General features: G+C 30.8%; 3 protein-coding genes across 3 annotated transcripts in view; 2 read left to right on the forward strand and 1 right to left on the reverse strand.

The window, feature by feature from the left end:
• LOC126742055 (5-oxoprolinase) overlaps window positions 1–4,757 on the reverse strand; it is a 144,588-nt gene extending 139,831 nt beyond the window's left edge. Inside the window, exon 1 of the mRNA XM_050448583.1 lies at window positions 4,607–4,757. The gene's annotated coding sequence lies outside the window, so the exon portion shown is untranslated. The remainder of the gene's footprint in view (window positions 1–4,606) is intronic.
• Window positions 4,011–14,259, forward strand: LOC126742063 (glucose-6-phosphate isomerase). The gene is made up of 8 exons (XM_050448597.1): window positions 4,011–4,425; window positions 8,840–9,145; window positions 9,216–9,489; window positions 9,545–9,784; window positions 12,718–12,882; window positions 13,019–13,158; window positions 13,239–13,462; window positions 13,617–14,259. Exons 1-8 carry the CDS (start codon window positions 4,160–4,162, stop codon window positions 13,802–13,804), a joined length of 1,803 nt encoding a protein of 600 aa, XP_050304554.1. The 5' UTR covers window positions 4,011–4,159; the 3' UTR covers window positions 13,805–14,259.
• Window positions 14,260–15,149: 890 nt separating this feature from the next.
• Window positions 15,150–16,798, forward strand: LOC126742073 (dehydrogenase/reductase SDR family member 4-like). Its single transcript, XM_050448609.1, has 7 exons — window positions 15,150–15,418; window positions 15,479–15,656; window positions 15,716–15,790; window positions 15,869–16,015; window positions 16,084–16,218; window positions 16,528–16,583; window positions 16,638–16,798. Exons 1-7 carry the CDS (start codon window positions 15,375–15,377, stop codon window positions 16,750–16,752), a joined length of 750 nt encoding a protein of 249 aa, XP_050304566.1. The 5' UTR covers window positions 15,150–15,374; the 3' UTR covers window positions 16,753–16,798.
• The last annotated feature ends 690 nt before the right edge of the window (window positions 16,799–17,488 follow it).

Genomic DNA, 17,488 nt, shown 5'->3' on the forward strand with positions numbered 1-17,488 from the left:
AAATAGGCCACATTTTAAGTTTTAAGCGACACAGGAAAATTCTCAATTACCAGTTGTTACAACTATACTTAAAACTATAAAAAGATACCTAGTAACAAAAAAAAACATTTTGTTTAAAGACCCCGCATCACGGTTATACAGGACGTCAATAGAGGTGGTATAATTAGAGGAAAGTTAAGCAACATATAGTGTCCTTTTATAATAAAATCTAAATACTTCCTAAATTTTGCAAAAAACTGAAATTTGGCAAAATCATTTTTTTTTCTGGTGTTATTTCAAAATATATGACAAAAGTATTTATTAAATGAATAAATTATTGTGACCACTTTTTCTGGCCTATACGATGACACCTTTAAATTTAAAATACGACGTTCTGTCTTTAAAGAGCCATCATCAACTTGTTTTGTTTTTCTTTGTCGGCGCTATATTGACCATTTGCAGTTTAACGACGCGGGAATCTTTGGGCGCCCGGCCGTTTTGTTATTTTTTTAAGACAAGGGCGATGATGATAACGGCGCTTTTATTTATTTTGTTATTGCCGATATTTAAATGCGCTGTGATCTCGCATAAATAACTAGATAAATGTGGTGGTCAAGTAATGTATTGGAAGGTGCTATCTCTTACAACTTAAATTTTATGAACAAATAATTACTTACCAAAATCCTTTTTTGAGACATAAATAAATAAATAAAAACAAAACAAAAATTCAATAAGCTTTTATTTATTAATTAGAAAATTAAATAAAGGTGATGATATAGGTAGGTTTCACGTAAATATAAAGAGTAAATTCAATAATTAAATATTTAATATCTATATACGGTACTATAGTTTTATAGTCAATAATTTTTTGCAAAAAGTAGCCCGTAATGTGATTTTTGACAATACGGGTTTGTGAAACCAGCCAATATCTCAAAAACTGTGTAGGGTAGTGAGATCTGTGAAGTACACTTTTTTTGGACAAAAATATTGAAAAATAGATACCTTTAACTGAAATTAATATAAAAATAAAATCGCAAAATTTAAAAGGTTTTGAATAAGGGTGTAACAACACTATAAAATATAGAAAATAGGCCACATTTTAATTTGCAATACAGGCAAACACTTAATTACTAATTCTTAAAACTAGAAAAAGTTAATAAGAAAAAAAACAAATATTTTGTTTAACAGTATGAAGGGTCTCATCGCGATTATACAGGATGTCCAAAGTAAGGATGAGCAGTAAATGGTTTAATTAGGCGAAAGTTGCGCAATATAAATGCAATCTAAAAATTGGAAAAATGCCAAATACTTCCTAATATTTAGGAAAAAGGTGAAATTTGGCAAAATGGTTTTTTATTTTTTTCTGGCGTTATTTGAAAATATAAAATAAAATCATTTATACATTGTTGTAAACACTTTTTCTCATTTACAAGTTAACATCTTTAACTTTTAAATACGACGTTCCTTCTTTAGAGAGTCATAATCAACTTTTTTTCTTCTTGTCGACGCCATGTTGGCCACTTGCAGTTTTGAATAACCCTTTTAATTACTTTTTCAACGAGGTAATTTCTAGTGAGTAATTGGAATCATCCCTATTAAATATTATATACCTCTCTCTCTTTTAAATACAATTTCGAATTTCAAAAAATTCAAAACATACTTTATTCATAAATACATGGTACCTACTTGTTGACATGGTACTTCTATGATATAAAATAGGCACATTAATCGACATATTACTAACACATAATTTAAAAACAATACACAATAGTGGGTTCAACATACTAGTATAAACACAAAATGTATTTTCAATTTCAAAGCAAGACGACTTAAAAATTTTAGAGTAACATCATAAATTCTAACCTTTACATCTTTACTAAAAACTAATTATATACTATTGGCCTATTCGTAACTATCTTCAAAAAATTCTAATGCTATAAAAATACTTGCTTTTAAGAAGTTTCGTTAAGGACTTTTTAAAGCAAGGAGAACTTCTAGAGACTTTTATGACATTTGGAAAATGATTAAAAAATTTTATGCTCAAATAAATAAGAGAATTCTTAGTTCACTTTTCGGGATGGGCATTGGAATATTGTATTTTTTTCTGATATTATAATGTTTTAAGGAGCCATTATTTTGAAGATACAATTTATATTTTTTATATATTAGGTAAGCAGACTCAACAATAAACAAGCAACACAAGGAAAGTATCTTTAAATAGGGGTCTGCATGTCCTGTGGAGATTTATGACACATATATTTAATGGCTCGTTTTTTAAAAACAAACATCGAGTCAAAAAGCCGTTTACTAATGCAACTCCAAAATGTTATTCCATACTGTAGGTATTTTTGTATGAAAGTAAGTTCCAACTTTCAACAAACAAAAATAGACCGTTTTTGCAGATATCAATTTCAGTTCATTTAAAACCACTCTAACAGCATAACATCGTCTAGCCAGTTTTTGCCTCCTGACATATCTCCATAAAACTTAGGTTTATGATCGATAACAATTCCAAGAATCTGTTAAAATTATTCACTTCCAATTCTTTGTTGTGAATCATGAACTGCTCTGAACATAAAAACTTAACAATTTAGTCTTATCTATGTTTAAAGAACAAACCACTGTTTAATCATTAATAAATCTTTAGAAATTGTTCTTGTTAATGTGCTTTTATTATTGTCTGCCCATAAGATAGTGGTGTCATCTGCAAAAATAGTGAAGAATCCTTTTATCTGGAGAGACGCCAGGTCATTTATATACAATAGAAATAAAATAGGACCGAGAAACGAACCCTGCTTACTACACAAAGTTCAGACAAACTGCCATTTGGCCAAACAAACTTTTTTCTGTCTAACGAAACAAAATTTTAACCATTCTAGAGCAACTCCCCTAAACCCATATCTAGAAAGCTTACCGAGCAGTATTCCATGGTTGACACTGTCAAAGTCTTTAGAGAAGTCGCAGAATACCGCTGCAGCAAAGTGACCTTCTTCAAGCTCAAATATAATCTCTCCAGGAACGAAAACATTACTCGACATTCATTTAATATGTTATTTTTTTTAATTAGGAAAGCTACCATTCGTACTATAACCAGTTTCTCAATAACTTTAAAGGCTTTTTAGGCCTTATTTTTTATCTTTTTCATGAATGAATTTCATCATGAAAACAATTATTGAAAATACTTAAAACACTAAAGACCATAAACATAATATATTGATTTAAAATTTTCTTAAAGTAAAAAAAAGAAAAAGAGAAAATGGCTCTCATAGATATGAAGAGACAATATCTTTAAGAGTTCGGATTGATTTTTGTTGATAAAATAGATAATTTTCTGTGAGGTTTATAATTAGATTTTTTTAAAGATTTTCTAATAAGATTTTGAGATTCCCATTTTAGGTTGGTATAAATCAAAGTCTTAATTAATAAATGCAAAAATTTATCAATATGCTGTGGACATAGGTTTGGTTTATTTATATTTATTTTATCTAGTAATATTTTATTAATTGACTTGCATATATTATTATTTACTTTTAGAGTATAATAAAGTTCATTAAAGGATTTTATTGTGTTTTGACATAAATTTGAAAAATTCATGTCATTTGATGGGTTTATTAGAGAAGATACATTATTTGATTTAGCAAAGCTTTTATTAATTAAAAATATTTCTATCTCACAAACTAAACACATTTACATATATCTATCTATTTGTGATTATGATATCCAAGAAAATTTTTTAACAACTACCAAATTTCAATACGGCAAACACGAACCTGTGCAAAAACTCTCCCACACGACTCAGGGATGATCGGCCGATTACTAATGAGAAGCGACGGACGAAATTATTTTCGCGCATACTGGAGAGAATCGCCATCTATTTTTCACGCATATTTGCGGTCACGCTTTAGCCCATAAGGTTGCGTATCTTCCCAAATATTCAATCAACGATAGTAGTTAAGGGAATGAATTTTTTTCTTTTGTCATGAATGAATGAGTTAGTGTCAAGCCAACCGCTGTATTTGGTTTGAGGTTATATTAAACTATCAAATTTTAACGTTTTACTGCTGCAAATTTTAGTGAATTTAGAACTGGAACAAACAAAACTTAAGGGGAAAAAGATCTAAAACAATCTTATTTTGAAGATCATCTTAGTAAAACTAAAATAAAACAATAATTGTCAATAATGGAGGATGACAAATTAAAATGCGTGATGACCGGGCCAAAATGTATGGCGCGACAAGGAAAAGGTTGCGCACGCATCCCATTAAAGACGGGGCCCCCAACGCCAGATCAGGCTGTCGATTCCGAAATTGAGAGCGAGATGGAGTTACCGCACTTAACCTCCGAGCCGACTTGGCAAAAATTACAAGAATATTACAATCAAAATAAAAGCAATTTGGTGATTAAAGACTTGTTTTCAAGTGATCCTAAACGATTCGATAAATTAAGGTAAGAATAATTGTTAGTTTTTGAGTATTTGCTTCTAAACCTAGTTGGCCGGTCACCTCTAAATGACCTTGCGAAGAGTAGAGATAAAACATTCTGTTTTGTTTTTCCATATTTTTATGATTTTAAACATGAAGCAAGTATTTCCAGCAACTTGCATATGTATAACATAAATTTGTCTTACCTTATGCAATAATTGAAATAATATATACTCCCCAGTTTGATATCACTAAGTGAAAAAATATATTTAAAAATAGTGCACTGGCCAAGGAAACAAACTACACTAAACATACTACAAAAAAAAATGCCATGTTTTCTTATCTACTTTAAATAATTGCTATAGATTATTGTTATTTAAGAGCATATTTATTCATAAATTCAAGTAGAATTTACATTAGTCAGTCATTCAAAGCTATCTCCATAGGATAGGTATACAGATAAATTCATTTATTGAAAAATTATATTACTATTTATCAAGTTGCAAAAATGGATTTTGTGTGCTTACCAAAGAAATTTTACATTCTGTTGCCACTGAGTGGCCCTGTATAGAAATTTTGCATACAAGTATCAAGAGTTAAAGGCCAAAATATGGTCTATAGCCAATATAGGCCAAGATATAGGATTAACTGTTTTTACTTATTTCTTCATAATTATCCAACTAGACTAAGAAATGATTTATCTTTGTTGCGTACTAGATTAACTCTTTCAAAAAATTTTATCCTGAAAAAGTATTTAATAAATTTCCAAATGACATAAAAAATTGTAATAGTTTGTCAACAAACCTTTTTTAGTTTTGAAGTGGTACTATGATATTAAGACCTACCTACCTTTCGAAGTAATAACTAGCTATAAAGTATATATTATTTATTTTTGTTACTCTTTTATATGCTTAATAATTTCTTTGAGTATGTAAACTATATAGTGACAATAGTATAAACTTATAGTGTAGATTCAAGTATATAATGATTGAAATTTTAGCTTCTTTGAACATGGACAAATTCCATATACTGTATTGTGTCAATTTTGGATAATAAAGATTTGAATTTGAATTCTACAATGATCCATGTACTTTTTTCTTAAATTCCTTACATAATTTATCGCCTGTTATTAGTGTTCAGTTTATATAAATTTTTCCTTTTGCAAACTCTAGTTACAAACTTATACTGATTTTAGCAAGGCTTTTGATAAAGTAATCTAGACTATTTTACTCATTTGATATTTGTATTCCTTTATTGCCTTGGATAGAGTTGATAATCACTTATCTAAGCTGATCTGTAGTTCCACAAGATTCACACTTTTGGCCTCTATTTCCAGTCTATTTATAGTTAATGTCATTTCTTTCTTAAAATCCTTCCTGATTCAATTAATAATAGATCCTTATATGTTTGCACTTAATAATGAAGAATTATACTTCATAAGATTGTGGATTGTGTCATATAACATTAAAAATTTACATACTATGTCACATAAATTAGAAGATTCATAAAATGAAACAAAGATAATAAAACAAACATAGGTACTTAAAATCTAAAGAAATACAATTTTATAAATATTAGGCAACACAAGGATTTTTTATTTTATATCACAGCAAATCTTAAAAGTCACTTTTTTAAAGTTTTAAGTTGAGGTTTTCCATATTTTAATAACCATAATGTTTGCAGTTGCTATTTATGTTAGTGAAATTTGATCTTTCAGGAATAGCAAAGTTTTCATATCTAGGATTGTGCTCATGATCACACTGTAACTGCTCAAAGAAGTTTAGAAGCTTGGTATTCCTGCATAAATATGTGTTATTTTAGTTACATCTTTAGTTTATTCTGAAGCTGCAGTTTTCCCAGGTATTTTGATTAGCAAAACTATCAGAATAGTATTGGATAATCCCTAAATTTTTAATAAAGTTATTCTTTCCAACAGATATCAAAAGTTTAAAAAAAACTACTTTTCTGTCTTCGGTGTAGAGTCAAATGAGTTGGGTTGCCCTTTTCTGCATCCTGAAAGAGAATCACTAAGGGAACAACATAGAGAGGAATGTCAATATTGACCCTGAGGAAGTTAACTAATTATTTTGATCTATGGCCAAAGAGATTTTTATTATCTCTACCACAAGCAAAATCTTAGCAATAACTTCTTTTCTTTTTCTGAGGTGAGTTTTAATGATGTGCGAGAGGCCATAGAAAACACTTTTATAGGTTCAGTTTTTGATGATCTGTCCAAAGCATTTAACTATGTCTTTGTAATCTCATTGTATTTAAATTGAAAAGCTCTCTTACTGAAAATCAAAGTTTACATGAGCACTACCTTTTCTACCTACGTATAAACATATAACTTGTTTGTAAAAGGATTGCACCTAGTATATTTCTTTTTAGAAATTCAGCTCAAATCGTTAAGCAGAGGGTTCTATTGGGATTGTACCATTTTCTTATGTTTTTAGCTTGTGTATATGATTTAATAGTTTGGGTCCATTCTGCACATGTGGAAACACTGTTTAGTTTGCAGAGGAGATCAGGAGGGAGTCATTACTGAAACTGTCTACAGAGGTGATGCAAAACCTGTATTTCTCTGCTTTGAAATACTTACCTTTCCATTATAATATATCTATTAATCACTTGGAATCTAACATTTTACTAAGCACCTACTTTTACAAATATCTTACTCAGATAAGTTCATTAGTCTCAATAGGCTTCAGGCTGTGGCTAAGAGATTATTAAATATTAAATATTTCTATAGTGTGTCAAAACTTGTAAGGTTGTAAATGATTTTAAATAATTTTAAATTGTGCTAATTGTAGTGTTTTTTTAAAAATTTAATATTGATTGTGTGTTTAACATAAAATTTCAAACTGGGTCTGTATATAATCTTATGCCAATGCAAGATATGTCCACATTGACCATTGCAAAAAACATGTTGCACAGTAATATATTCATTTCATTACTTGCTTATGAAAATTTAAAAAATGTTTTTATTTTAATCTTTATATTTTATTCTCAAGAGAAACAAATCATTTTCAATATAAAGTAAATTGAAATATATGTATCTTATATTGAGTCTAGATGACTAACTTGACTATGACTAATGATTGAAATATCTGGTCGCTTTACAACATGGAGTCTTGCCTAAAAGAATCAACTTGTACGAATCTTACGTCATTCTGTCAATATGTCCATTAAGCTATAAATGAAAAGTCTTAGGTTGATGTTATCTATACAGGTATGGAGAAAACAGTGAGACACTGTATAATTTTAAAGGATTTGTAAGACTTAGCTGTATCTTCATAAATATAACTTACTTAATCCAGTCATATCTCAGTTAAAGGTTCCAATATGTTGAAACTAAAGGTTCCAAGTCATGTCTCTTTAAAAGTAGGCTTCAATCTTGAATGACTCTTGTTTTCGGCTGCATCATCAATATCAAGGGTTTGATTTGCAATTCTTGTATAATTTACAATGCAAGTGTTCAAATGTTCTTCATATTGAATCAGAGAATGTATTTCAGGCATTGCAACATGATGGTGTGAGCTAGTGGAAATTAAATAGCTTTATATTAAAAATCAGTGTGCTTGTATGTCATTCACCTCAGCAGAAGGATCTACAAGTAATCCTTGACCCCACTCTTTAATTTTCTGAAGACATTTTATCTAGAGTAGATAATGCCCAAAAAATCTATAGATTTATTACTAGTACCACCAAGAAGCTAAATGTTGAAGTGGTCCTTTATTTTTTTGATAGTTTTACCAAGCTTGGAATATGGGTCCCGCCGGTACAATACCTGTATAGCAATGATTGGAGGGGTTCAATTGAAGTTTTTAAAGTGCATGTATTTCAGGCAATTTTTAATATTTCCCAGAGAGACTATGACAATGATCATTTGTTAGGAATTTTTGATAGACTGTCTCTGAATAAAAAAAAGAATTAAAATGATTCCCTCTTTTTAAAATATTTTAACAGGTTGGCTCCCGATTTTCACATTGATTCAGTTTGAATCGTTTTAAGACAATAATAATACTAAAAAAATTCAAACAGAACTGTAACAGAAACAGTAATATATATTAGGTATTTATTAATGTTAGATATTTATTGAAGTAATTTAATTTTTAAGGTAATTTTTGTGTTATGCACATTATGTATTTATTTTCTTTTATATTTCTTATCCTATTTATTTCATAAGTACAAACAATTTTATGATATCTTTAAGTGGATTCATAGCTATTGCCATGTGTAACAATTTTCTTAATTAAGAGCAAGCTCTTTCTTATCTTAGTGTTTTTTTACTTACAATTCGAAGTAAGTTACTTGGCCAATAAATACATTGAATTAGTTCGGTCCATAAACTAAAACAAAAAACCTTTACTTATTACCCCTTTTACTATTCTCTACAAATTATGTGTTTTTCGTTACTATTTATATATTTGTTCTTCCAGTCTTAAGGTAGCCACTCCCGATGGCGAAATCCTTGTTGATTATTCCAAGAACTGTATTGATGAACAAGCCCTTAGGCTCTTATTTGCTTTGGCGAAGGACAGAAAAGTCGAACAGGCCAGAGACTTTATGTTTACCGGTAAAAAAATAAACTTTACTGAAGATAGGGCTGTACTTCATGTGGCTCTACGGAACAGATCAAACACTCCAATTTTGGTTGATGGGAAAGATGTTATGCCTGATGTCAATGCAGTGTTGGAGCACATGAAACAGTTCACTAACTCTATTTTAAGTGGACAATGGCGGGGGTAAATCTATTTTGAAATTATATGTTGTTTACATATGTAATTTATTCAATTTTCTGCGCTTTTGCTTCAGATATTCAGGAAAGCAAATCACTGATGTCATTAACATTGGCATTGGTGGCTCTGATCTTGGACCTCTTATGGTTACAGAAGCCTTAAAACCTTACAACAAAGGACTTAAAGTTCACTTTGTGTCAAACATTGATGGAACCCATATGGCTGAAACATTGAGAAAAGTCGATCCAGAGACTGTTTTATTTATTATTGCTTCAAAAACGTTTACCACTCAGGAAACTATTACTAATGCCACCTCTGCCAAAGAGTGGTTTTTAGGATATGCTAAAGACGTGAGCGGAAGTGTGATTTTATTTTATTATATTTTAATCGTAATTATTCCTTCAGCCTGCTGCGGTTGCAAAACACTTCGTTGCTTTAAGTACAAACGAGCCGAAAGTTACGGAATTCGGTATCGATCCGGCAAATATGTTCGGTTTTTGGGACTGGGTCGGGGGACGATACTCCTTGTGGTCCGCCATAGGCTTAAGCATTTGCCTCTCCGTCGGATTTGATAATTTTCAACAACTTTTAGAAGGGGCTCATCACTTGGACAAGCATTTTCAAACTGCTCCGTTAGAACAAAATGTAAGTCACTATAAATTTGAAAATATGATTAAACTAATCGCGATAGTTGTTACAGTTTAAGGTGCGTTAATATTTACGGAGTGGACATAAATGAAAAGTAAAAACTTGAGATATTCTTTTAAATAAAAGTTTACTGATTTTTACTTGTCTCATATAATTTCTTGATAATGCAAAACAATCTTATTCAAAATTCTATTTATACACTATGCAGTTACATCTTCAATTTTTCTATTTCGGAAGCTAATTTATTCCTACTTGTTCATAGTTTGCTGAAATTATTAGCAACATAGAAAACTAAAAATAAGTGTAAAATACAATTAGCCTTACTCCAAAAATTTGCTTGTCGGTATCCGTAGCTATTGTTATGGTATTCGATTCTCGATTACGTTTTAGTTCACATGTAGAAATGTTAAGGCGTAAGGCATTTACCAGGATAAAGATTATTTTTACTAATAGCCACTTTTTTAAACGTAGAAAAATGTTTACTGAATCACTCGTTCTTTCATCTTTAATTATTGTAATTTTTTATATTCTCCTTGCCTTGATATTTTTCACAAAAACATGATACAAGTAATGCAAAATGCTTGCTCTCGTCTAATTTTTGGATCTTAAGAAACGCGATCACATTTCTCATAAAATTATTAAATTGAAATGGCTCAAAATGGAAAATATTTGGAAGCATCACTTATGCAATTTTACACAGAAACTCTTTAACTATTCATGATCGTAATTTTAATATTTTGCGAATTATTTTTATTATACGACGTTCTGCACATTCTGTAAACATGTTATAATAATGCCCCAATTTCGAACTGCTTTTTATACTAGATCCTTTTCTTACAATGCAATTAGCTTATTCAACTTTCCGATGAATTTCGCCTCTTTAATGTCAATAAATTTCAGTTTAAATTAAAAAAAGATTTCCTAGAAAAACAAAATTGTCCAGTATATGTGTGACCTGGCGTTTTTCTTTTTTCACACAGAACTTATTTTGTATTTATGTTATGGTAAACTACCCCTTTGCTGCCCCAATATCATTTTATTTTTTATTGGTTTGTATTCCTTTCTTCCCCATACAAGCGTTGATCCATGTGTTTTTGTTTATTTTTACTCTCATAGTTCAGTGTACACATTTTTATTATAATAATTACTTTTTGTGAAATACAGGGTGTTTCTTAACCTATACGCATAAACTTGGGAAATTATTGCTAATGATAAATAATGACTAATAGTGAAAAAAAATTTAAGTAAAATATTTTTACTTTCTGAGATAATTCTTTTTTTTTCACAAAAACTTTATCAGGTGGAATTTTGTTTTCAAATTAAGAATTAAACAAGTCCGGATGATGTTTATTATGTTTAGTAGTACCTACTTTGCTATCAGTTGATACAGTTGTGGTCGTATTTCGTTTTTTATTAAAATCATGCCGCATAATTTGAACTATATAATAAATGAGGAACTAATGGACATGTTACTGGCATACGGGGAATCAAGACAAAACAGTGTGGCTGCAGCTAATCTTTATGCACAAAGGTTTCCTCATAGGTATCATCCGTCGCGTGAAGCTTTTTTGCGTGTGGTTCAGCGGGGTAGAGAAACTGGAAATTTGCAGCCGAGGCCAGGGCAACATGGTGGAGCCATTAGACTTAGGCGCATTTTAAATCTGGAGAATTTGATTTTAGATATCATCGAAGAGCATCCTGACATAAGCACTAGAACAATTGCAACGCAATTTGGATTATCACCAGTCACAGTTTGGCGAATTTTAAGGCATGAATTACTGTATCCATTTCACGTCCAAAGGGTACAAGCTTTACTTCCAAGGGATCATGCGCCTCGAGTAAACTTTTGCGAGTGGTTGTTACATCAGCAGCAGTTAAACCCAAACTTTACCAGGAACATTTTAGCTACGGATGAAGCAACTTTCACACGCAATGGTATTCACAATTTTCGCAACACGCATTTTTGGGCAGTTGAAAATCCGCATGCCATTCGGCGAACAAACTTTCAACAACGATTTTCAGTAAATGTGTGGGCTGGAATTGTAAACGGAATACTTATTGGCCTTTTCATTTTGGATAATCGTCTAACTGGTGCTCTTTATTTACAATTCTTGCGACAAAATTTGCCGGTACTCCTTGAAGAAGTCCCTCTTCACATTAGGCAGAATTTGTGGTTTCTTCACGATGGTGCTCCACCATATTTTGCGCGACCAGTGCGACGGCATTTGGATCGAATGTGCCCCGAACGATGGATAGGCCGAGGTGGTCCAATTGGATGGCCTCCTCGATCACCCGACCTTAATTCGCTTGACTTTTATTTTTGGGGCCACCTTAAATCTCTGGTGTATGTAACTGAAGTTGACAATGAACAAGAATTAAGAAATCGGATATTTGCTGCCGCCGAGGAAATCTCTTGGATTAGGCGTGCTCAATTATGTATTGAAAGTCATGGAAATAACTTTGAACAGTTACTATAATAGTTAAATAAACATTTATTTTGGAGAATTTACGTTTTTTTTAAATTTTAATTAATAAGTCGTTTGTCTCCGTAACTAAAACTATTTTACTAATTTTTTTTTCACTATTAGTCATTATTTGCTGTCAGCAATAATTTCCCAAGTTTATGCGTATAGGTTAAGAAACACCCTGTATAGATGTATGTAGGTATGGTTGCATTTGTTTGTTAGACTTCGCCATCCACGCACTATTAGGTGTAAGTAACGGTTATTACGAACGTGTTTTGTTTCATCTAATAAAAGGCCTTATTTATTTATTTTATTCTATATAATATATTTATTAAACTTTAAAATAATTTTACATGAAGAATAGATGATAGTTACTTAATCTTATGGTTGATTCTTATTATTAATTAAGATTAAAATAAGCATTACAGAGGGCTTGCTTTGTTTTAATTTTTCATAAACTTTTAGGCTCCAGTAATTCTTGCTCTTCTTGGTATCTGGTATGGCAACTTCTATGGGGCTGAAACTCACGCCTTGCTTCCTTATGACCAATACCTTCACAGATTCGCCGCCTATTTTCAACAAGGTGACATGGAGAGTAATGGAAAATATGTTACCAGAAGTGGTAAACAAGTAAGAATTTTTTTTTAAAAAATGTTAAATCTTTATAAGCCGATTAAATCAATGATTGAAAATTTTAAATCTGTTAAATTAGATTCTACATTTAAAATTTCCTTAAAAAAGGCATACCTGTAATCAAATATTTTAGGTGGATTATAGTACTGGACCGATTGTGTGGGGAGAACCAGGTACAAACGGCCAACATGCATTTTATCAGTTGATACATCAGGGTACCAAGATAATACCCGCAGATTTTATTGCTCCAGCCCAAACGCAAAATCCCATTCGGTAAGCAGAATAATTTAAAAAAATTAAATCCACAATGCTTATAAATTTTTAAATTGCCATAATGATTATTTATATTTTAGTGAAGGTCTTCATCATAAAATCCTTCTGGCTAACTTCCTAGCTCAGACCGAAGCTTTAGCTTTCGGTAAAACAACCGAGCAAGCTCGCGCGGAATTGGAAAAGGCCGGTATGTCAGGCGAAACGTTAGAGAAAATATTGCCACACAAAGTGTTTTTGGGAAATAGGCCAACTAACAGTATCGTCGTTAAGAAATTCACACCTTTTACTTTGGGTGTTTTAATAGGTAAGCAATATTAAAAACCAGTTAAACTTAAGACGAAAAATTGTCGGGAACCAGGAAAATATAAGGGTTGCACATGCAGACACCGCTTCTTTAGGGCAAAGTAAATTTTCGTTTTTGAAATAAAGCTTCTACTTTCAAACTAAACGTTTTTCAGCTCTCTACGAGCACAAAATCTTCACACAAGGCATCATTTGGAGCATTAACTCGTTCGACCAATGGGGTGTGGAGCTGGGAAAACAGTTGGCCAAAGCTATAGAGCCGGAGTTACAAGACAACAACCCAGTATCTTCGCACGATTCCTCTACCAACGGACTTATTAATTTCATAAAAGCCAATCGTTAAGACGATTCTATCAATAGTGAACCTTGTATTAATTGTAAAAGTGACCGGTCTTTACTTATAGCTGGGTTGCTTACTTTATTGGTTAGGGATTAGTAAATTAATAATTTTTGCTTTTTCAAATATTTGTAATAGCATGGAAGGTTAAAAGTAATTTTCTGGTGCTTTTAGATGACTTAGCTATGAGCATAGACTAGGGTTTCTTACATACAACAGAAATTTAACTAGAAAGAGCCCAAATGCTGAAAAATATTAACGTTAATCGTAGATAAAGTACAAAAGTGTATCAAGAAAACAAATTAGAAAGTCCCATATTTTAACACTGAAACTTATTATTTTTACACCCACTTTTATGAAATTTACTTTATATACAAGTGTTTTTAAATGATATTTTTATGGATATGTTATTTTGATGTTTATTTACATTTATTGATGAAATTAAATTATGTTTCCCAAAATTGTTTTTTCTTTAGAACTTAATAAAAAGTGCTGCTCTCTTTAGTACTCAAAACCTAAAAAATAATAATTTCTCTCGTCTTTTGTGGTTGAGTGTACAGCAACCGTTTATCATTACCACGCAAAGTAGTTTAAAAATTTTGAAAACTATTTTAGTGCATTGTATTAATTTATCCACAATAATTTTATAGAGTGATACTTCGAATTCACAATGACAGAAACATGGAAAAAGTCATTTATTGTCAATATAAATTTCGAGGCTAATTTTTGGCCACCCTGTATTTTTACATAGGTGCATAAAATATGTCTAAAATTTTGTGCAGGCAGTTTTAGTAGGTGCTCGATTCAAAATAATAAATTCGTGTTCTGTTTAATATAGAATTGGCAACACCGCATAACTAAAGATATTTTTAGGAGAAATAACTTCATAATCTTACTATCAAACAACGTTACCAAATTTTAAAGCTTCTTTAATTACCAAGTTTCCAATGTTTACATTGGTTTGTTACATTGATAGCAGTTCATCGTGGGGCAGCCTTTATGTATTGTAAGAAAACATCTTGTGATAAGGAATTTCTGTCGAGCCGCCACCGGTCAGGAGATTATAATAAGCTGAATCATCGAAATGTAAAAAGGTTGTCGATGGTTAAAGAAAGAATTTATGGGTATTATTCTCTCCGTGTTCGGGTTAAACGCTGCTCGGAATATTATTTGTTACTTTTGTATTAATTATTATTTTGTAATAAACCTAATTATCGAACATCCGCTACTATTATTGATAATATTTAACATTATCAATACCCATTTCAAAAAAAATCCATAATTGTTACTACTTATTAAAAAGCATTTTATTATATTTTCAATTACTGTAGCAGATAGGGTATTTTTATCAGTCTGATAACAACTTTGAAAGCTTGTTAAACAAATTCATGTATAAACCCAAGGAGGTTAAGCGGGCATAATTTTATACGTGCATGGGTAATAATTAAATCAAGGTTAACAGCTTACTGCTGCTATTTATAAATTAACATACATTCATTTAATGTAAGCGAGAGGCAGTTTATTTATAAGTATTTCATTAAAAATAAATCTTTATTGGGTGTTAGATGAAATAGACATGCTAGCAAACAGAGTTGCAATTGTAACGGCTTCTACAGATGGGTAAGATTCATTCCATAAATTCTGAAAAATTAATATAAATGTTTGATTTATCAATTGTAGTATAGGATTAGCGATTGCAAGACGACTTGGTCAAGAAGGAGCAAGCCTTGTAATAAGCAGCAGAAAACCTGAAAATGTCGAACGAGCTACAAAAGAATTACAATCTGAAGGGCTTAGGGTCAAAAGTCTCGTTTGTCATGTTTCAGACGCTGAAAACCGAAAGAAGCTCTTTGAAGAAGTATCTATAATCTACTATTACTATCTATGTTTTAGTTTTTATACGTACTGACTTTTCAGGCAAAATCGTTTGGCGGCCTAGATATTTTAGTATCCAACGCAGCAGTAAATCCAGTTCACGGTGGAATTTTAGATGTATGCAAAACTCCATTTAATAATAACAAAAAGAACTATGGAGAGACTATAATGTAGCATAATACATATTCTTTTTAGTGCAGTGAGTCAATATTTGACAAAATTTATGATGTTAACGTAAAGTCCTCTTTTTTGCTTGCAAAAGAAGCACTTCCATTATTAAGGAAAAGCAAGCATGGGCGGATTATATTTATTTCATCAATTTCAGCTTATTATCCTCACATAGTAAGTCCTCAACTTTATTTAAATCCTAGTTTTGAATTTAAAATAAAAACGTCTTTTTATATTTATAGTTATTAGGTGCATATGGTTTTAGTAAAACCGCCCTCTTAGGCCTTACAAAAAATGCAGCATTACAACTTGCACCAGAAGGAATTACAGTGAATTGCATTTGTCCCGGACACATAGAAACTAGGTTTTCTAAAGTTGTAAGCATTCAACAAACCTAAATTAAGAAATTGCTCCATTTTGTTAATGATAAATATTTTAAATAAGTATATATTGTTAAGTATTTCTTATGTAAGGGGCATTATCCTGATATTAAGAAAGAAACAGACAAAACGAAAACTCATTGATTTATCATCATTAGGTAATCATAAAATATAAAAAATACACTTCGTATAACGCAATACGAAATAACATAATACATAACAAATAGCGCAGGTATGATGTTATGCAAAGCGGATTTATTTAAAATTCACACTTTTTATTAATATTATAAGTTGTTTTTCTTTTAGATGAGAAGTTCTGATGATATGTTAAAAGAGGAACTGACTAACATTCCTATGGGAAGGTAATTTGTGATTAAACGTTAAGTAATATTATTTAAAAATTTCCCTTTCTGTAGAATCGGAAAATCTGAAGAAGTCGCTTCTTCCGTAGCATTCCTGGCATCTGATGATGCGTCATATATTACCGGAGAAAATCTTCTTGTTTCTGGAGGATTTAGTGCCAGACTTTAAAAACAAGTGTAAATTTATACTTTCAAATATACCTATTAAACTTCAATTTGGTCTTATTTGGTTAATGTCACACGAAATCTTATAGTAATATGATAAAAACAAAAAAAATAAAGAACGTAATTGTTAACACTTAACAGAATGCAAAGATAATAATGCTTTATTTTTAATTTATTATGAGGCATTAGGCGTTCTTTAACCTTGGGGAAATAGACTTATTATATTTAGTCAAAAAGAATTTTAGGATTTATTTTAATTTATAGTTAATGTCAATGGCTATACCTAGTGATGTAAAATTCTCGAGCGCGTAATTTAAAAGAATGTTCCCTGAGCACGAACGAGAATAAACAAGCATAAATGAAAAAAACCTGAGAATTTATGTTTGGGATGTGGTAAAGTATTCAAAAACTTATTTTTCATGATTTTTTCTCAAAATGCTCCAAATGCTCAATATTCTCCTAATGCTTTGTAAAATACCGACACTGAATTATTGTTCTAACTTTATAAAAACTTTAACATAATAATATTCATAAATCCGGATGGAATAAGAATATTCATCATAAATAACCAAATATTATATCTAAAGGGGTTTTTAAAGAATATACAAGAATTTGTGTTACCGATCAGGTTTGATATTATATTCTTAAAGACTGAGCATAGTTTGTGTGCTATGCTATGTAAATACAAATACAAAGTAGGTAAAGTAAAGAGAAACGTTTTATGATGTAAGAAGTAACTC

Source organism: Anthonomus grandis, chromosome 1, assembly GCF_022605725.1.
Source record: "Anthonomus grandis grandis chromosome 1, icAntGran1.3, whole genome shotgun sequence".
In the NCBI taxonomy this organism is placed as follows: domain Eukaryota; kingdom Metazoa; phylum Arthropoda; class Insecta; order Coleoptera; family Curculionidae; genus Anthonomus; species Anthonomus grandis.